General features: G+C 43.1%; 1 protein-coding gene across 8 annotated transcripts in view; it reads left to right on the forward strand.

The window, feature by feature from the left end:
* cpne1 (copine I) overlaps window positions 1–21,755 on the forward strand; it is an 85,480-nt gene that overhangs the window by 47,810 nt on the left and 15,915 nt on the right. For 7 of the 8 annotated variants that reach the window (XR_009514167.1, XR_009514166.1, XM_059981060.1 and 4 more), the window contains 10 exons: window positions 1,935–2,114; window positions 3,688–3,762; window positions 10,084–10,155; window positions 12,252–12,335; window positions 16,550–16,639; window positions 17,367–17,465; window positions 18,606–18,692; window positions 19,458–19,517; window positions 21,041–21,174; window positions 21,274–21,328. Coding sequence is in view for 6 of the 8 variants with exons in the window: in XM_059981060.1 (XP_059837043.1) it covers window positions 1,935–2,114; window positions 3,688–3,762; window positions 10,084–10,155; window positions 12,252–12,335; window positions 16,550–16,639; window positions 17,367–17,465; window positions 18,606–18,692; window positions 19,458–19,517; window positions 21,041–21,174; window positions 21,274–21,328 (936 nt within the window). In the remaining 2 variants the exon portion in view is untranslated. Of the gene's footprint in view, window positions 1–1,934; window positions 2,115–3,687; window positions 3,763–10,083; window positions 10,156–12,251; window positions 12,336–16,549; window positions 16,640–17,230; window positions 17,327–17,366; window positions 17,466–18,605; window positions 18,693–19,457; window positions 19,518–21,040; window positions 21,175–21,273; window positions 21,329–21,755 lie in introns of all 8 variants that reach the window. The other variant, XM_059981063.1, reaches the window with a different exon arrangement.

Consider the following 21,755-nt stretch of genomic DNA (forward strand, 5'->3'; position numbering starts at 1 on the left):
CTCTCCCCCTCTCCCCCTCTCCCCCTCTCCCCCTCTCCCCCTCTCCCCCTCTCCCCCTCTCCCCCTCTCCCCCTCTCCCCCTCTCCCCCTCTCCCCCTCTCCCCCTCTCCCCCTCTCCCCCTCTCCCCCTCTCCCCCTCTCCCCCTCTCCCCCTCTCCCCCTCTCCCCCTCTCCCCCTCTCCCCCTCTCCCCCTCTCCCCCTCTCCCCCTCTCCCCCTCTCCCCCTCTCCCAACAACTACCTCAGCCTGCATGAACAGAACGTTATATTTCCATGTGACAATTCCTTATCCCCTAGACAACGATAGAGCACTTCTGGGTTTAGTATTGCTAATGTGTATTATCTGTATATTTGCATTGATGTTGTTTTGTATATTTTACTAATAAACACTGTTGAAAATAGTACCATCAGACTCCAACGGACACTTCTATCTTTGCTGGTAAGACGCCCAGTTATGGGATACGTAACAAGTAGTTACACAGAGCTCAATCTTACATTCCTTTCTATCTTCCTAGAGCTGAGGAGTCGAGCATCAGAGGGCACAATCTCCTTTAGAACAGAGATGAAGAGGAATTTCTTTAGCCAGAGGTGGTGAATCCATGGAATTCATTATAACAGAGTCATTGGGCTTATTTAAAGTGAAGGTTGATAGATTCTTGATTAGTCAGGGCGTCAAAGGTTGCAGGGAGATGATAGGAGAATGGGATTGAGAGGGATAATAAAATCAGCTATGATGGAATGGCAGAGCAGACTCAAAGGTGCTGAATGTGGATGTCTTTGTAGAAACTCCAAATGAAAAGTTTGCTAATGAAGCTGGCAGTGTATGACGTGTGCAAGGGGGTGATGGGCAATCTGGACTAGTTAATGATTGTACATCAAAACAGGCCAACTGACACAGTGATCTGCTTGCTGTCGTAATTTGCTGAATGGTGTTCTGCGTGAGTTTGTAAATTGACTGGAGTACATTCTTAAACATCAATAATGGCTGCAGTTTAAAAGCAATTCATTAAGTGTTAGAGTTTTTGAACACAACTGTGGTAATTATTCTGCAATTGGTCTACCTATGAGCATTGCTCCTTCACTTAGATACTTGGACTCGTGAGTGGAACGGATAATGCCCATTCTAGAAATCGTTGCAAGTTTTATATGGACAAAAATGGGCACTTGAACTATAAGCTGAAATCTAATGGAAATTGGGGGGAGGGGGTGAGTAGACTCTCAGGCACTTGGTCTCAATCAAGAGCGACTCCATTGGTGTTAGAGGATGTTAACCCCTCCCTGCTATAAAGCAGAAGTGTGGACCAGCATTTTGGAAAGGGTTAATAAGATCTGTAAGACGATCAGTCAAGCACTGAAGTGTAGTTCAAAAGGAATAAAAGTAAGAATTCTTATCCTTTTGGACCATATTGAGGTGCTGCAGTTTGGTTATTCTGCTGTAATTTTACCGCAATTTGCAGGTGTGAGACAGAATGGAGAGTTCCTGACAAGACAAAAATGACTTGAATCCCTCTTAATCCAGAATAAATCTGCAAAGTGGCGTCTTTATAACGAGGATATATTGGAAAACTTGTAAGTATTGTTAAGGGTGGCACGTTAGCAGTTAGTAGCGCTCTACAGCATCAGCAATTGCGGTTTGTTCTCTGCCGCTGTCTGTAAGGAGTTTGTACATCCTCACCATGACTGTGTGGGGATTTCCTCCAGGTGCTCCAGTTTCCTCCCACATTCGAAAGACCTACAGGTTAGGGTTAGTAATAGGTGGGCATGCTACGTTGGTACTGCAAGCATGGTGACACTTGTGAGCTGCCCCCAGCACAGTCCTCAGACTTGGTTATTGATGCAAACAACACACTTCACTATGTTGATATACATGTGACAAATAAAACTAACTGAATCTACTAAAGCTAATTTTTAATAACTTTTTTCTCCTCCCAACAGTTGGACCGAACTGAAAGGGTGAAGAACTGCCAGAAACCTGAATTTGCCAAGAAGCTGGAGGTGGATTATTTCTTCGAGCGCGTGCAGAAACTGAAATTCGGCATTTATGATATTGACAATAAATCCTCTGCCCTGAACGACGATGACTATCTGGGAGGAGTGGAATGTACCCTGGGACAGGTGACTTGCTCTGGGTATTGCACTGTTAAGGCTACCTGGTCCTGCTCCTTGTGAGGAAGCTCCGCTGGGATTGGCCAGGTGCGGTGTCGGGCTTGGCACCTGGCACCTCTCAGTTCCCATTTCTTGTATGGTTCCTCCGGGCCGAGGGTGGAGAGTCAACATGCAGTAAATATTTGTTACTCCTCTACGATGAGGGGCCATTATATTAAGGAAAATGTAGGGCGGATGTCAGAGCTAGGTATTTTTACACAATGGTGGTTACATGGAACTCACTGCTGGTGTTGTGGTAGACACAGATACAGAGGGACATTTTAAAATAAAACCTTAGATGGGCAGATAAATGATAGAAAAATAGAGACCTATGTGGAAGGGAAAGGTTAGATCAACAGTTCCCAATCTTTCAAGCCATGGAGCCTTACCATTAACCGAGGGGTCTGTGGACCCTGGGTTGCAAATCTCTGGATGATATTGATCTTAAAGTAGGTTAACAGCTTAGCACAACATTGTGTACACTGTGCTTTAGTGTTTTACGTTAATAAGTTGAAGCTGAGTGTTGGAGAAGTCAATGTTCTGTCTCCAGCAGTCCAGTAAGAAGGATCGCTTTGCTAGGTAATGTTAGGATGGCAGATGAGATTTGAAGTGCTGTGTCTGTTCCCTTGGGAGCAGAGAAATCCAGAGGATGGTTTTTAAATGACAGAATATTTCCATCATTTCTGGTGGGTGGGGGGAGCAGAGTAGAAGCAAGGGACAAGTCGATTATTGGACAATGGGGAGTTTGGCACTGGAGTGACCTCTCCAGGGCACAAGCCTAGGCGGAAGGTATGGAGATCCTGGGATTCCCATTTGTCAAGACCCCCCTCTCGGCCTCACCAGTGTACTGTAGTCCAAAGGAAAGCAAAGCAATACACTTGGCACCATCTTGGCTGCAGGAAGGACGTTCAGTGATGTCCAGCCTCCTCGGGGGCTCCACTCTGTCTGGGTTTACTCCTGTAGCTGTCGTCTCTCCCGAGGCCCCCAGCAAGGCAGTAGTGCTATTTACCCATAACTGGGGATCTGGTTCACAATCACCGGGGCAATCCCCATGCTGGTAGTCCTGCGTGCTGTGTGTGCAGGGGCCAGACCTCCTCCCTGTCCTCTGTAGTCCAGCCTTAGTTCAGTTTCTGTGTGTCGCCAGCGAGGAGAGGCAAGGTGAGACTTGGGCATTCAGCTCTCCTTTTCGCAAGACTGCTAGCCAGCATTGAAAGCTGAGAGTGACGAGCACTACCCACTACACTACCACGCTAGACGTGTCACAGCAGCCATTTGACACAGTGGATTATAAATTGTAACTGATCAATGAGGATGATCCAGGAGGAAAGCAACCAAACAAAGTATATGAAAAGGGAAGAACATTGTTTCATTTATCAGAAAAATCAAATGTTTGAAGGGCCATGTTAAGAGCTTGTGTCAGTGAGATTGCTACAAGAATGTTAAGGAAGCATGACTATAGGGTTGTCCTGATGCACAGCTCTAGGGACTGGGTTTAGGGTTGATAAGTTGGCCAGTCTATTAAACATCTTCCTAATTTTTACAGATTGTCTCAAGTAAAACATTCACTCGACCTCTTGAGTTGAAGAAAGGAAAGCTGGCTGGTAAAGGGAGCATCACTGTAAGTAAAATTACACTGTTCTTGCAACCTACACCACCCCTACACACCATTCACTCATTTTCTGTCTTTCCCAAGGTCAGGGAAATTTCAGACTTCAGACCAAGACCGTAAGACATATGAGCAGAATTAAGCCATTCAGCCCATCAAGTCTGCTCAGCCATTCCATCATGGCTGATTCATTATCCCTCTCAACGTCCATTCTTCTGCCTTCTCCCTGTAACCTTTGATGTCTTGACTAATCAAAGAACTTGCTGGAATCTGAGGTTCTTTCAAAAGCCAAGAATGAGGCATAAAAACTATTGTAAAGCAACAAGTTTATTAAGCATTAAGGGAACAAAGGAACTGGAAACAGTAGCCTAGTAGTGACTCTTACACCATAGAAAACATATTTCATTTTCAAATTTGTAGATGAGTTAATCAATCAGATAGCCCCTATTCAAATAATGCAATGTCCAAGAAGTTTGCAGAATAATATGAGGAACTATAATCATTAGGGGACACTGTATATACATAGATACTTGTGTAAAATACAGGCAAGCATGAGAAAGTTCAAACCACAAAGAAAGTAACCATTATACAATCTAATCAAGAACCTATCAACCTCCACTTTAAATATACCAGATGACTTGGCTTCCATAGCTGTCAGTGGTGATGAATTCCAATTCAACTTGTTCATATTGACTCAAGTGGCTTTGTGTTGCTGTTGGCATAAAATGGAAATCAGATAATTCAGTAAGTTACCTAAAATCAAAAGGTTGATATCTCCTATTGTGATTCAGGAGTGAATCCAGTTTCAATTACATTATAATAAAGGGTAAAATCTAGTTAGCCAATCACACAAAATGAACTAGAAATCTAAGGCATGAGAAAAATCTTTCATCTCGGAGGTTTTCCTCCAGCAGTTTTGGGACATTTGAGGGAGAGCTTTTCTCTATAGGCAACCCATACTGTTCCTCCCCTAAAGGTGAATTACAAACTGCAGGAAATGCTGGAAACACTGAAATTCAGATGGTGCCTGTGGAATACTGACCATGCCACGGTAACATGGTAGTTAGCACGACCCTATTACGGCTCGGGATGTTGGTCTTTGGAGTTCAATTCCAGTGTCCTCTGTAAGAAAGCTTGTGCATCTCTTTTCAGGAACCCATGGGTTTCCTCCCCCACTCCAAAGATGTACTCGTTAGTAGGTTAATTGATCATTGTAAATTGTCCTGTTATTAGGTTAGGGTTGCTGGGTGGCACTGGTAAGACCTGTTCCAAGCTGTATCTCTAAATAAAAAGTAATTGAAGTGAGGTATTAACTGATCAACAGCTCCAGCCATTGATCCATTCCACTGTCCCTCACCACCACTACATACACACGAGCTGGCGGCAGTTTATGTACACACAACCGGTCAACGTATAGCAGTTACTTTTACATTGTGTTTCAGAGGATTGCTTTTACATTGGTATTAATTGTGTTTTATTATGCTCTTTATGCTTATTGTGATTTATTTTATTTTGCTGCATCAGATCCAGAGCAGCAGTCACTTTGTTCTTTACACTCATGCCAATTAAAAATCTTGATTGCAGGAGGTGTGATCAGTAAATTTGTGGGCAGTGAGACAGTTGATGTGGATAGTGAAGACTGTGTCTGGGTATGGCAGGATATACATCAGTTTATGGAAGTTGATCATAGTAAGTGTGAGAAAGTTAGAAAAATAAAGGGCTGTGAATAACCCTAAGTAATTTCTAAAGTACGAGGGGTGATTGATAAGTTCATGGCCTAAAGTAGAAGGAGTCAATTTTAAATGTGTCATTAATTTCTAACTGATCCAATGTAAAGTCTCCGTTCTCCTTCCGGATCTTTGTAATATGTTGTTTGGCTTTGGAACGCCTCAGCTGATTGGCTAGAAATTTACCAGATTTATCCCCATAAATGTAAAAGCGACTCTTGCTTTCAAGAAGTTGGCGTTTGACAGGTTGAGTAGACAGAAGATTAAATTTAGTTTGGAGTTCAACACGCTTCTTGTATAATTCAGGGTTCTTAGTTTGAGCAGATAGTTGATCCAATTCTTTAATCTGGTTAATAAGGTCTAATCGATCTGCACAGGATCTTCTGTTGAGATTTGCTGTGTAAGAGATTATTTGACCCCTCAGATATGCTTTCATGGCATCCCAGACAATCTGGGATGACACTTCAGGTGATGTATTAGTGTTTAAAATAAAAGGTTATCTGATCCTTAATAAATTTTAAAAAATCATCATCTGATAATAAAGTTGAATCAAACCGCCAGTGTTTATTCCTCTGAGGGAGACCAGGAAAGTTCAGTGAGAGAGTAATTGGGGCATGGTCAGAAATCAGTATACTCTGAAAGTCACAAGAGTAGGCCAATGGAATAAGTTGGTTATCGAGTAAGAAATAGTCAATTCTAGTGAAGGTATGGTGAACATGTGGAAAAAAAAAGAATAATCTCTCTCAGTAGGATGAAGGAAACACCATATATCAGAGACACCAAAATTAGAGAGAAACGATTGGATAGTTAAGGCAGATTTAGTAGGTGATCTGGTAACAGAGGACGATCGATCCAGATTAGGATCTAACCAACAGTTGAAGTCACCACCCAATATAAGAGAGTATGAGTTTAAGTCTGGTAGTGAGGAAAAAAAACGTTCAAAAAAGTTAACATCATCAAAGTTGGGGGCATACAGGTTTGCTAGTACAACTTCAGTGTTGTATAGTTTACCAGAAACAATAATAAAACGGCCATTTGTATCAGATATTTTATTATGGAGTTCAAAAGGAATATTTGAGTTAATAAGAATGGAGACTGCCCTAGCTTTAGCGGCAAAGGATGAATGAAAATGCTGACCCGCCCACTTTGACAGAAGCCGGGAGTTATCAAAACAACGAATATGAGTTTCTTGAAGGAAAGCAATGTCAGCTTTGAGTTGTTTAATATGTGAGAATACCTTTCTCCTTTTAACAGGGTGATTCAATCCCCTTACATTCCAGCTCACGCATTTAAGTGCACTAGCCATTATCAATTACTAATGCATAAAAGGCAGCAGACATATAAAAAGTCAAACAATACAATAACAGTCTGGGAGCAGAAATGTAAACATCAAAACATAAACATGTCCTGAGCAATAAAGACAAACAATAAATACAGTGAGTGACGTTGGAACTGGAAAACCCACCCCACCCACACAATTCAAAACTAGACGGCTACCAAAAACAGCAGCTAGCTCTACCAACAAAATTAACCCAAATATAACTTCCAGATCTGTGTCATTAACAGCAGTTCTGTATAAATACTATAGCAAATAGTAACTAGTTTATGCACTAGAAAACATAACTACAAATTGGAACATCTTCTGCAGAAATATAAAACTTAATACAGAGAAAATCGGAAGAAAACCAAAACTAACCTATCCGCAAAAAATTATGGAAGAATAAAGTAAGAGAAAGGGGAAAAAAAAGGGAGGAAGGGGAAAATTATAGATTCAAGAAGAGTACTTATCAACCATTTACAGAGAGGAAAAAAATCAAAGATTAAAAAAAAGGTGAAAAAAAAATAATAAATAAAAAAATAAAAAATAATCAGCAGTTAAACTGTGAACCAACAAACAGGGAGGCCTTCAATAAAGACTTCAAACCTCCAAAACAAGTTAGTCAATTTTATCTATAAAGTTATACAAGAATAAAATAGATTACACAAGTACTATTTAAACGTCCATAGGGAAACATTAAGCACAGAATGTCTATTTAAAAAAGACACACCAAATCCAGGGAGAGATTGTCAACAGCCCTTAGAGTTTCAATAAATAGTGTCTGAGTGATTCAAGTAAAGTCTGAGTCCGGGAAAAATAATTTTACTACGAGAAGTACTTATCCACAATTTTAGGAAGTCCGATCGGGTTCCGAAGATGGGTGGATAGCCGGAAGACTTGCAACAAATGCCTCAGCCTCCCTCACTGATTTAAACCATTTATATTTTCCAGTATTAAGCGTGATTCGTAAATCGGCAGGGGTGCGAAGAGAGGGTTTAAAACCATGATCAAAAAGCACTTTCATTACGCCTTTAAACTCAGCGCGCATCTTTAAGGTCTGGGGTGCAAAATCTTCCACAAAGCGAATGATTGTATTTTGGAAAGTAAAAGTACCTCTGTGACGTGCCTCCATAATCAGATGGTGTTTTACCTGGTATTGATGGAAGCACAAAATTACCGGTCGCGGGCGGGAGCCCAGAATTCCGGGGGGAGCGTAGACCCAGTGTGCCCTTTCGAGCTCAGGCAGGTTCGGAAGCAAATCTTTCCTGAATATCTCACAGAGAAACTCAGCGAAAAACTTCATAGTTGATCCCCGTTCGGTGGCCTCTGGCAACCCAAGAATTCGAAGGTTACAACGTCTGCTCTGATTTTCAAGATCGACCATTTTGGAAAGGAGTTTATTATTTTTTTCTTCTAGGCTGGAACAGAGAGTCTCCAAGTATCGAACACGATTTTCTAAATTTTCAGAAGTCGAATCGATGCGAGATAAGTGTTCAGCATGTTCGTCCACTCTATCGTTGATCCGATCCAGTTTGGCTTCCAGCTGTTTGAAAGCGGTTCTAAATTCCTTTAAAATATCGTCTCGGTGTTGTTCCAGCGCAGCGAGGGTCTCTGCCGGCAGAGCTGGAACTTCCTTTCTCCCAGTTTTAGAACTCTTGCTAGACATTGTAAGGTAGATGTGTTCACAGGCAAGTAAAAGAAACCAAATAAAGTTCCTAATTAAGGTTTAAAAAAAGGAGACATTTAGTGCAAAGATAGCAAAAATAACGGAACAAAAGTTCGGAGCAGCTAAGCAATCGCCATCTTACCGGAAGTCAAGGAGTCAATTTTAGAAAACCTAGCATATTTATTTTTCCTATATTTACACATTTAGTCCAGCGGTCGTGGAGCATATGGATCCCTTCTTTGTAGAAGTCAGCGTCTTGGACCTCCAGAAGTGATCCACAGCATGGACTGATTGATAAGTTCATGGCCTAAGGTAGAAGGAGATGAGTTATTAACTCAGAGTTGAACCGCGTGTGCATGTAACGAGAACTGTATAACTCATCTCCTTCTACCTTAGGCCACAAACTTATCCCTGCTGTGGACCAGTTCTACAGAAAAGGGATCTGTATGCAACGACCGCTGGACCAAGTGTGTAAATGTAGGAGGGGACTATGTCGAAAAATAAATGTGCTTGGTTTTCTAAAATCGACTCTTTCTGCCTTAGGCCACGGACTTATCAATCACCCCTCGTAAGTACGTGCTCGGCACAGCATTGTGGGCTGAAGGGCCTGTATTGTGCTGTAGGTTTTCTATGTTTCTATGAAGATGTTGCATTTTAGAAAGCTGGGTGGAGTAGGATGTGTACAGTAAATGGGGGAACATTAACGAATGCTGAAGAACAGAAGGAGAGTGGGGTTTAAGTCCGTAGTTTGTTGAAAGTTTCAGCACGAGCAGTAGAGTGGCGAAGGAGATTGCACTTGTGGATCGGGGCATAGAATATATATAGACTCGGCAGCAATGATGGAACTGTCCAAATGACAGGTCAGATGGCTGTGCTCACTGGATGGATATGAAGGCACTGAAGCGGATGTTGCAGAGGCTGGAGACATTAGTTGCGAGGAGAGACTGGATAAGCTGGGTTCATCTTCCCGGGAGCAAGGGAGGCAGAAGGATGACCTGGCAGATGCACGTCAAGTATGGATAGAGCTTGCTTCCCGTGGCACGAGTACCAAAACAACTGGGCACAGGTTTACCGTGAGGAGGAGGAGTCTTAGAAGGGGTCTGAGGCGATGTCTTTTTTAGCACAGAGGTTGATACCTGGAGCTTGCTGCCAGAGGAAGTGGTGGAATTGTATACATATACCAGTGATTCCCAACCGTGGTTCTAAGACTCCTCAGTTAATGGTAGGAGTCTGTGGCATAAAAAAGATTGGGAACCCCTGACATATGCAAGTTTGAAGAGGCATTTAGGCAGACACTGCAATAGGCAAGGCATGCAAGGATAAGGTCCTAATGCTTGTAGATGGGATTACTGTTGGCATGGCTTTCTGTCCTGCAGGTCTCTACGTCTGTGAAAGAGAAACAGACTCAATGCTTCAGGTCCTTTGGAGAAGCTGTTCATATTTCAGTCTGGAAGGAGCTTTACTCTGTATCTAATATGTGTAGGCTGTGCATTGGAAGTATTTGCTGCTGACCCTGGGTTTTCCAAGTAACTCCCTGAAGAAAACTGTTTTAGAGAATCCTGTGAAATTTGATAAGAATTTGTATTCTGATGTAAACTTTGTTTTTTAACCCTTGTGTTCAGATTGTAGCCGAAGAGATGAACGATAAAAGATCAGCAGTTCTGCAGCTGGAGGCCAGGAACCTGGAAAATAAGGTGCTGACCAATGGGAGGGCATCTTTCAGTGTTTGGAGAGGGGTTAAACAGTGGCTCAGGTAATGAGCGTATGGTCAGTGTTGTCCCAGGACCCTGGACCATGTACTGGATGTTGTTGTGCATGTCTTCACACCTTGGATAACATCAGTGCTGTCTATAAAACCATAAGGAACGAGAACAGAACTAGGCCATTTGGCCCATCGAGTCTGCTCTGCCAGTCTGGTTTGTCCCTTTCAAAACTGTTCATCTGCCTTCTCCCTTAACCTTTGATGCCCTTACCAATCAAGAACCTATCAACCTCCGCATTAAATATACCCAGTGATTTGGCCTCCACATTGTCTGTGGCAACGAATTCCACGGATTCTCTATTCTCTAATTAAAGAAATTCCTCCTTATTGCTGTTCTCAAGGCAGTATTCTGAGGTAATGCCCTCTGGTCCTAGACTCCCCAACCATAGGAAGTATCCTCTCTATATTTGCTCTAAGACTTTTCAATATTCGATAGGTTTCAATAAGATCTCCCCCTCATTCTTCTAATTACCTTTCCAGTGGCATTTTCCACTGGTTTGATTTCCACTCTTGCTTCTCTTTTACTCTTTATATATCTGGAAACAAAAACATGGTATCCTCTTGGTTTTACTGGTTACCTTACCTTCATATTTCATTTATTCTCTCCATATGGCTTTTTTAGCTGGCTTCTGTTGGTTTTTAAAAGTTTCCAAGTCTCAACAGTGGCACAGCCATTTGTAAATCTGGACAGTTACAGCACGAAGCAGGAAGTTAAGTCCAGCCTGGTTGTCCTCTCTGACTACCTGACTCTGCCTGGCAGTTGTGGTTGTAGTCTTCTGTCAGCAATAGCTACAGAATCTCTGGGAATCAGAGCCTGGCAAGCTTGAGCTGCCCTTCAATTTGCAGTAGTCGACCCCTTTTCGAAAATCAGAGATCTTTACTTGAGATTTTGGCAATGAAAACCTCCCTCTTTACTGTTCGTAATTATTTGCAAGTTCCCAATCCACTTCGTCCAGGTTACGGATTTGCAGTACAGTAACTATCTCCATTTGTGGGCATGCTTGGGGACAAACCTTGCAGTTGGTGTAGTGGGGAGAGTGTAGTCTGTGTACAGTGTCCAGTGTTTCATCGCTGACTTGCCTCAATCTGACTGAATGCCTGAATGAAAAAACATCTTCCTCTGCTCTCCTGAACCAAGGTAAACCTAAACCATTAAAAACGGAATTGATGAGAAAAATCTGATAAAATCAAACCAAATTTCACTGTAGGGCAGGGGTTCCCAACCTTTTTTATAATACCATGGGGCAATACCATTAAGCAAGGGGTCCGTGGACCCCAGGTTGGGAACTCTGCTGTAGTGACTCGGGATGGCAGATGCTTGAAAGCCTGGACAAGTGTGCTGGATGAACTTGGGTCTGTTAGCATGTACAGAGGGAAACAGACACTTGACGTTTCAGGCTGAGACCCTTCATTCTTCCATACGTCAGCTGCCCATTTTCTTCCACAGATGCTGACTGACCTGCTGTGTCCTGACGAAGGGTCTCGGCCCGAAACGTCGACAGTGCTTCTCCCTATAGATGCTGCCTGGCCTGCTGTGTCCTGACGAAGGGTCTTGGCCCGAAACGTCGACAGTGCTTCTCCCTATAGATGCTGACTGACCTGCTGTGTTCCACCAGCATTTTGTGTGTGTTGTTTGAATTTCCTTGTGTTTGCTGCTGTGTTCCTCCAGTGTTTCTCATGCATCACTTTAACAGTCGACTCACTATTTATGTCACCTCGTCAAGACTTTTGCGGTGGCACATTGCAAGCTTGCTAGCTGGAAAGGCAAGAGATGGGAGCTGTGTGGAACTCTCAACATGCCCACGTTTTCTCCCCAAATCACCCACTACCCTGTCTTGCAGTCATTTCACTAGATTTAAACTGTGGAACTCTTTCCCCGAAAGCACTGTGGGAACACCTTCACCAGAAGCACCACAATGCTTCAAGAAGGTGGTTCAAGCCCACTAAGAGCAATTCATGCAACAGAAAGTTTTTAGTTTTATATGTGCTTAATCTTAGTTAACAAGACTTTTTCCTTTTGTTTAAAAGGATTTTATGGGGAAATCGGATCCATTTATGGAGCTGTACCGACAAGGAGATGGTGACAAATGGCAGCTAGCCTACCGTTCAGAGGTAGAGTCACTCAGGAATCCAGAGGGGGTGGAGGCTGGGGAGCATGAGCATTGGTGAGAATGCCTCCCTCAACAAATGTATTCTATGTATTTTCTGTTTGTGGACTTCAAGCAGATGGCATTGTTATTTTTCCCATGTGAAGCGGTTGATTTTCTGTGATAGCCTCTGTTTAACATAGTGTTGATTACAGAGAGGCCACTCAGCCCATCATACAGCAGAATAGCCAACATCGTTCCTTTGCTTAAGAAGAGCAACTGGAACAGTTCAAGAAGTTAATGACCAGTGAGCCTTGCGTCAGTGAAGAGAATTTATTAGAGAGGGTTCTTGGGATGGAATTTACTTGCATTTGGAAAAGCATGGACTTATTGAGAATGGTCACCATGGCTTTGTGCAGGCAAGGTCCTGATTCTCAAACTTGATTAATCTTTTTTTGAGGGGGTGACAAAGGTGAGGCTAACACAGTGAAGATTGTTTACATGGATGTCACTAAAACATTTGACAAGAACTTTGTAATAGGCTGGTCCAGAACACTACATGGGATTCGCAGAGAGTTGACAAATTGGGTCCACAATTGACATGGTCACAGATTCCAGGCTATTGGTGGAGGGAGTTTCCCTGATTTACAACTCTGTATCCCATGGTGATCTGTGAGATGTGTTTAATAGATAAATGATCTGCTGAGTATGTAGGCAGACTGATGGATAAGTTTGTAGATGGTGTGAACATTGATGGAGTTATGGATAACAAGGAAACTCGTCAAAGTTTACCACAGGCTAGAGATCAGTTGAAAATTTGGGCAGAGAAATGGCAGATGGCATTTAATTTGGGAATGTGTGAGGTGTTGTATGTTGGACACTCAAATGCAAGAGGAACGTGTACAGTAAGTGGGAGGATCCAAAGGAGGGAGGGATGGAGGGTGCAAGTTCATCGCTCCCTGAGAGCATCCATACAAGAGGGGGAGGGAATAAAGATGCTTGCCTTCATTGATCATGCTATTGAATGTAAAGTTGGGGAGTCACATTGCAGATGTATATAACTTTGATTAGGCCACATTTTGGAGTTCTGTGTGCCTTTCTGGTCATTCCATTACGGAATGGATGCGGAGGCTTGGGAAAGGGAGTAAAATTGGTTCACCTGTCTGTTTCCTAGGTTGCAGTATATTAATTAAGGAGAACTTGTCCAAACTTGGATTGTTTTCTCTGAATTAGCAGAATCTGAGGTCTGACCTGATAGAAATGAACAAAATTCTAAGAGACATCGATGGGGTGGATGGCATTTTTGCCAAGGTAGAAATGTATCATTAACATTGTCAGTGATCCCTCCCATCCAACCAACAATCTCTGACCCCATACCATCAGGCAAGGGGTGCCATAGCATTGGGACAAGAACTGTTAGGAGGGGAAGCAGCTTCTTCCCCCAGGACTGTGAGCCACCACCCAGATCTCATCATGTATGAAGCACCAATAGTGTTTACTTTTTAACCTGTCATAAATGCACCCTATTATTTGTTAAGTTACTTGTAATATTACTTTATAATGAGTGGGTTACAGTGTAGGTACTGTGTTGTGCACCTTGGTCTGGAAGAACATTGTTTCAATGAGCTTGAAAATATGAAACTTGAAATATGAAATACTAGAGGGTTTGGGGTGAGATTTAGGGAGGTGAGTGCCTGGAACACACTGCATGATAAGCAGATGCAATAGCAATTATTACGAGATAGGCAGAGATAGGAGGGATGTAGACCATTTCAGTCCTGCCACCGATACCCAGATGCTGAGAGAGTGTGACTACGACCCTGGTTACTGTGGTTCCGTAGGCTGCCTGATGCTGTGTAAGTGGGAAGGTCACACTAAACCTTGGACCCACTAAGTTATGCGGGTTGCTCTAGGGTTAGTGACAGTGTGAGTCTATAGGAAACATGTTAGAGGAAATGTCATTATCAAACGGTGCCACAGTAGCACAGAGATGAGCTAAACACTATTACAGTGCCAACAACTGGGGCTCATTTCCCTTCCATGTTTCCTCCCACGTTCCAAAGACCTACTGGCTAGGAGGCTAATTGGTCCCATGGGTGTAATTGGGCTACATGGGCATTTAACTGCTGTTTCTCTAAATAAAATTAAATAAAATAATTTATTAAAATAGTCCTGGGGTGAGGGACAGTTAAATGGAGAAGTTGAGGCTGTTCTCCGTGGGGAAGGGTTCTGGGAGATTTGATAGAACTGTTGAGCATGACAATGGTTTTAATTAAAGCAAAGACAAGCATTTTGTACTGGCAGGAATATCAGCAACCAGAGGGCAGGATTCAAGGAGCAGGAAGCAAGTTTAAGAATTTATTTGATGCAGCAGGTTGCTGGGATCTGGAATTCCTCTTTGGAAATGTAATGGAAGCCACTTCAGTAACTCAGGAATAAATTGAAGGAGTAATGTGCAGGGCTGTGGTGAGAGAACAGGGGAGTGGCACTGATTAAATACAGTGGCGTGCAAAAATCTGGGCACCCCTGGTCAAAATTTCTGTTACTGTGAATAGTTAAGTGAGTAGAAGATGAACTGTTCTCCAAAAGTCATGATGTTAAAGATGAAACATTCTTTTCAACATTTTAAGCAAGATAAGTGTCTTATCTTTCCTTTGTACAATTTTAGAGTGGGGGGAAAGAAAGGAAAGGAGCACCATGCAGAAGTTTGGGCACCCCAAGAAATTTGAGCTCTCGGGTAACTTTTACCAAGGTCTCAGACCTTCATTAGCTTGTTAGGGCTATGGCTTGTTCATAGTCATCATTAGGAAAGGCCAGGTGATGCAAATTTGAAAGCTTTATAAATACCCTGACTCCTCAAACCTTGTCCCAACAATCACCAGCCATGAGCTCCTCTAAGCAGCTGCTTAGCACTCTGAAAATTAAAATAAATGATGCCCACAAAGCAGTAGAAGGCTATAAGAAGGCAAAGTGTTTTCAGGTAGCCGTTTCCTCAGTTCTTAATGTAATTAAGAAATGACAGTTAACAGGAACGGTGGAGGTCAAGTTGAGGTCTGGAAGACCAAGAAAACTTTCCGAAAGAACTGCTCATAGAATAGCTAGAAGGGCAAATCAAAATCCCCATTTGACTGCAAAAGACCTTCAGGAAGATTTAGCAGACTCTGGAGTGGTGGTGCACTGTTCTACTGTGCAGCGACACCTGCACAAATATGACCTTCATGGAAGAGTCATCAGAAGAAAACCTTTCCTGCGTCCTCACCACAAAATTCAGCGTCATGAGTTTGCAAATTACCATCTAAACAAGCTTGATCTATTTTGGAAAAAAGTCCTGTGGACTGATGAAAATAAAATAGAACTTTATGGCCGCAGTGAGCAAAGGTACGTTTGGAGAAAAAAGGGTGCAGAATTTCATGAAAAGAACACCTCTCCAACTGTTAAGCACGTGGGTGGATCATTCATGCTTTGGGCTTGTGTTGCAGCCAGTGGCACGGGGAGCATTTCACTGGTAGAGGAAAGAATGAATTCAATTAAATACCAGCACATTCTGGAAGCAAACATCACACCGTCTGCAAAAAGGCTGAAGATGAAAAGAGGATGGCTTCTACAACAGGATAATGATCCTAAACACACCTCAATATCCACAATGGACTACCACATGAGGCGCAAGCTGAAGGTTTTGCCATGGCCCTCACAGTCCCCCGACCTAAACATCATTTAAAATCTGTAGAGAGACATCCAAAGAACAGTGCATGCAAGACAGCTCAAGAATCTCACAGAACTAGAAGCCTTTGGCAAGAAAGGATGGGTGAAAATCCCCTAAACAAGAATTGAAAGACCCTTAACTGGCTACAGAAAACGTTTACAAGCTGTGATACTTGGCAAAGGGGGTGTTACTAAGTACTGACCTTGCAGGATGCCCAAACTTTTGCTTCAGGAGCTTTTCCTTTTTTGTTATTTTGAAATTGTAAAAGATGGAATTAAAAAAGTAATCTTGCTTAAAATATTAAAAAGATGTGTCATCAACTTTATGCCTTTTGGAAATCAGGTCATCTTTTACTCACTTAGCTATTCATAGTAACAGAAATTTTGACCGAGGTGCTCAGACTTTCGCATGCCGCTGTAATTACTCAGTAATTGTGAGATGTTTTGGAAGTTAGTTGTGGTTTGTTGCAATAAAGAAAGTGCAAGCCAGTTGTGTTCTAACAATATTCTCTCCCTTTCTCTGTTTGCTGCCCACAGGTTATTAAGAATAACCTGAATCCCAACTGGAAGACCTTCTCAGTGTCCTTGCAGAGTCTCTGTAACGGTGATATGCAGAAGCCCATTAAGGTAAAGTTTTTGTATCTTTATTGCTATATGTGTTGCTGCTGCAAAGTTTCCAGCCCTCCTTTTCGGAGCTAATCCCTGGAGCAATGCGGGAATTAAAAATGGATCTTTGTGAAGGCTGTGTTGGACAACTGAGCTGAGGGTTTGAAGAGTAGCTTTAGTTTCATGCAAGCATCAAAGCATGTCAAATCAGTGAGGATTGTGCTGGGAGGCCTGCAGGTATCATCACACTCCCGGTGCCTTCAACTCCCTGACCCTATCCGTACATCTTTGTGATGTGGGAGGAAACTGGAACACACCCAGACCAACCCACATGGTCATGGGGAGAACGTACAATCTACAGCCACCTAAGGACCCACTCCTTAGGAGAGCATCGTACTCAACGCAAGTGATTGTAGTTTGTGTACTGCTCTGTACTGCTGCTGCAAAGCAATAAATTCCATAACGTGTCAGTGATAGTTCTGATACTTTCGGGTGTGCTGATAGAGTTGAGGAGGAGCTGCAAACCCAGGTCAGGCCAAGGATCTTTGTGCCTCCCTGTTAAGCTCTTGGGGTGGATTCAGTGGTTATTCGTTCACTCTGTTTGCTTGTCAGGTGGCTTGTAACGATAAGGATGAGAGCACCGATTCGGATCTGATCGGGGAGGTGATCCTTCCTGCCTGTAAGCTGTTGGAAGCACAGAGCCAAGTGGTGAGACTTCCTCTAACTCTCGCTGTTACCTGTCCTGTAGGTCACATGCTTTGACTATGATGGTGATGGTTCTCATGATCTGATAGGACTCTTTGAAACTAACTTCTCTAAACTGCAGCAAGTGGAATCTGGGACCCCGGTGAGCATTTTCATTTGTCGCTGAATCTTTACAAATGGAAAACTGCTATTGCTGTTTTGCAGACCCCCTAGTGCTGAAGTGTCATCTATTGATGACTTGTAAACTTGGGCACTGTAGTTCCTGTAAATTGAAAATGATTTGTGCAGTGCTTTTATAGTCCTCCCTCTGCTGGATTTCCTCCATCTCCTTTTCCTTGTCCATTTCATTCCTCCTTCCCTGGTATTTTCCTTATTCATTGTGTGTGTGTGTCTCCCTCTCCCTCTCCCCCTCCCTCTCCCCCTCCCTCTCCCCCTCCCTCTCCCCCTCCCGGGGCTGGGTTTCTGCTGATGGACACTGCACAGACCTCAGCATCTTTAACAGGACCTTGCAGGCATTGGGGTCATGGTCAAGGAGGCCAGAACACAAAACAGAGGTTGTAGGGGTGATTGGTTTTGTGTGCTTGACTAATAAGCACCATTATGTCACAGCCTCTGTCTACTCAGAATCTGGCCCCTGCCTGTCACCATGTGATGCTGTGCAGGAGGGGAGCACTGACAGCTCTTTGAAAAAGCTTCTCTGTTAGTTGCATAATTGCAAACCCCCCCCCCCCCCCCCCCGCGCTCTCCCAACAACTGTAAAGACTTTCACATCGAGGTCTGTGCCATTGACCCAGTGATGCACTTTTCCAAGACAGCTGAAAAGTTTCAATTCAAGTATGTGAAAACGTGAATTCTGTTAACCCTGAAGCAAATCGGATTGTCATTCAAAACTCTCCTCCTTCACTAGATGTTTCTGGGGAAGAAAATGAGGCCTCCTTGTCCAAGGCAGAGTTGTGACACAGAATCATGGACTACAGTTTATCAGGATTCCCAGCTTGTTCATTGATTAATTGACTCAATCAGCAGCAAAATGCTGGGAGTTATTGTCAGTGCTGCCATCCTGCCCAGTTCAGGTTTCACTACAATCACCGGCTCTACACCACATCACAGATTTGGTCAAACACACACAATAGAGCTGAACTCTATTGGAGTTGGAGTTAGAGGGATTGTAAGAAAGCAAACACGTGGAGTTCCTCAATATAGCCAGTCTGAGGGAGAGCTGGGAACAAGCTTCCAGTGCTGATTTTAAACATTGCTGAATGCTGTTCTTGTTCTCCTGAAGATTGAGTTTGAATGCATCAACCCAGAGAAGCAAAGGAAGAAGAAAAGCTACAAGAATTCCGGCATTATTCGGGTGCGATCGTGTAAGGTACAAAATTCCATTTCTGCTGTTCCTTGGGGAGTTTATCAGTGTCTACTCCCTGGGCTGTTCTTTTAAATTAAAATCCCACTTCCAAACTTTTGTTCACTTGGTATGAGCCCATTCCTGTCCTACAGAAGCCCAGGCGGACATTCAGTCCATTGATCATTTAGCAGGAACAGGGAACATTGTTCTTTTCCATTTCTACAGTTTAATTTTTAAAGTGTAAAAGATTAACTTTATTTGTCACACATACATTATGGCATACACTGAAACGTGTCATTTGTGTGAACGACCAGCAGAGTCCAAGGATGTGTTGAGGGCAGCCACGAGTGTTGCTACACTTCATGTCCACAGCTTACCAACCCTAACCCATATCGCTTTGCAATTGGGAGGAAGCCCACATTTCACAGGGAGAATGTACAATCTCCTTACAGACAGCAGAAGGAATTGAACCGGGGTGCTGGTTACACTAACGGCTACCCTCTGGGCCACCTGATTTGTGCATTTTATTTTGATCTTGTTGCTGTTCATACCTGACTGCCCAGATCTCCCTGCCTCATCCCAACATCAGACTGCCTTATGCACCCTCCGTGAACCATTCTTAACAGCCTTTGGGTCTCCATCTCCCAGTGTGTGAAAGAAGCCCTATGCAGTGACATTAGTGTGTTAAATTAACCCACCAGAGGGACTTACTTGTCTCTGCTCTACCCTCGCCCATTGTTTTCTATTCAGTGGTTGTGCCGTTTGTATCTTATTGATTTTGTTTTACAGATAGAAACGGATTTCTCTTTCCTCGATTATGTTATGGGAGGATGTCAGATCAATTTCACAGTGAGTACATTTCATTAGTTAGGTACAGATAGGCTACTGCGATCTAGAGGGGTAAAACACACAAACTTTGCAGAAGCAAAGGGGTGGTGGGCATTTCTGTTCCAGACCTACGTAACCAAACCATTGACCATCGCTTCTGCCTCCACACTTCCTCCAGTGGTTTGTGTCTGCCCCAGATTTCACAAAATGTTTCATTCGGTTCATAAACTGATCAGGAGATGCTGAGTGTCATTGATCAACCAGACTCGTTTCTCAAAAACATTAAATTTGATTCTGCACAAGGACGACAGCTCAGCCCTTGTCACCAAACTTCGGCTCAGAATTGTCAATTACTTACTGGTGACCAATTGAAAGCCTGTGCATCTTATTTGCATATGTGGGTGACCAGTCGCAATATGTTCTTCAGATATTAATAACTAATACTGCTTAATCCTTTAGTCTGATTGTACCTTGGTTTTAGTGAGAGTTATTGCTTTTGTTTTTTAAGATTAGGATCATCCTTATTTGTCACGTGCATTGAAACACTGTGAAATGTATCATTTGTATCAATGACCAACACAATCCGGGGTTATGCTGGGGGCAGCCTGCATGTAGCATGCCCACAGCTTACTACCCTAACCCGTACATCTTTAAAATGTGGCAGGAAACCCACAAGCTCATGGGGAGAACGTGCAAACTGCTTATGGAATTGCAGCCTGATGGCTGGCACTGAAGTGTTACACTCACTGCTCCACAACCGTTCCACACCCCCTATGCTACCGAGCAGCCCCCTTCATTGGCATGTTCATCCTGGTGCTGCTGGTATTCAGTGCTGTATAAAGAGGAGTTAATCTTTAACCCTTGTCATGCAGCAACTTTCGACTGGTCAGTGTAAAACCGTACCACACCGTTGTACTGCATAATGTGGTGGATTCACTTATTGTGTGACTGGCCTACGTGATCAGTCCCAGTATAGTGGCAGACATTGTTGAGAATCCCTACCACCCATCCCACTCCCATCAGGAAGCAGGTACAGATGCATCAGGGCTTGGACTGCCAGACTCAGCAACAGCTTCTTTCCCCTGGCCATGAGACTAATGAATACCCTGTCACCACAGAGATTTCATCACGAGGACAGTGAGCTGTTTATTGTTCACCTATGTTGCACCCTACATGCACTTTGAATATAGTTTAATTCATTGTGTGTGCTGTGTGCGCACCATGGTCCAGAGGAACATTATTTCATTTGGTTGTCTATATGTACACAACTGAACTTGAATGTAAAAAAAGAAAGCACCAGGTTCAGGAAATCTGAAATAAAGTTGGGAATGCTCAGGAGGTTAGGCAGCATTTGTGAAGAGAGAAACAGTGTTACATGCCTGAGATGTTGGCCTACTCTTTTTACAGATAGATGCTGGCTGTTCCCACCATTGTCTGTTTTTATTCTTAAAATCGTGTACACAGGCTTCAGGAATTTTTACTATTTGTGAAGGTTCAGTTTTTTTCTTTTATTAAATGTTCTCTACAACTTTTACCCCTCTCAGGTTGGGATTGACTTTACTGGCTCCAATGGAGATCCTCGTTCACCGGACTCCCTGCATTATATCAGCCCAAACGGAGTCAATGAATATCTGACTGCTGTATGGTCTGTTGGGCAGGTCATTCAGGATTATGACACGTAAGATTTCCTCCTCCCAGTGCAGAATTTTGTCTGAACTGATAGGTTGAACAGCCTATTTAGATCTGGCTGATTGATGCATTCTCTCTGTCTCCACAGGGATAAGCTGTTCCCTGCATTTGGATTTGGTGCTCAGGTGCCTCCCAACTGGCAGGTAGGTGTGTGTGTGTGTGTGGTGTACAGTGCTGCTGTTACTGTAGAGCCCTTTCTATGCTGTGTTAGAGGATTGGATTGGTCCTCCCGGTGCTCCATTCTGTTCCAGTCTGGTTCTGTTACTTTATTCTCCAATGCAATTCTCAATCACAAAAGAAATTGCGTTCATAACAAAATCTGTCTGCTGTTATTGATGGGACAGATTTATTGCAGTCCAGATAACCACATGCTCTAATCCAGCAGCCGCACTTAAATTGGAGATACTTTTTGTGCACTCGTGTATTGTAACCGTGCACCCCCGGCAGTCTGAAGCTACCTCTCTTAGTTGTTACATTATTGTCCCTTTGTACCATTATGTTGCTTTTAGGATTGGAAAGAATTAGAATTTATTTTATGTCTGACATCCTTCTCACAACATGGAATAAAAG

Source organism: Hypanus sabinus, chromosome 9, assembly GCF_030144855.1.
Source record: "Hypanus sabinus isolate sHypSab1 chromosome 9, sHypSab1.hap1, whole genome shotgun sequence".
In the NCBI taxonomy this organism is placed as follows: domain Eukaryota; kingdom Metazoa; phylum Chordata; class Chondrichthyes; order Myliobatiformes; family Dasyatidae; genus Hypanus; species Hypanus sabinus.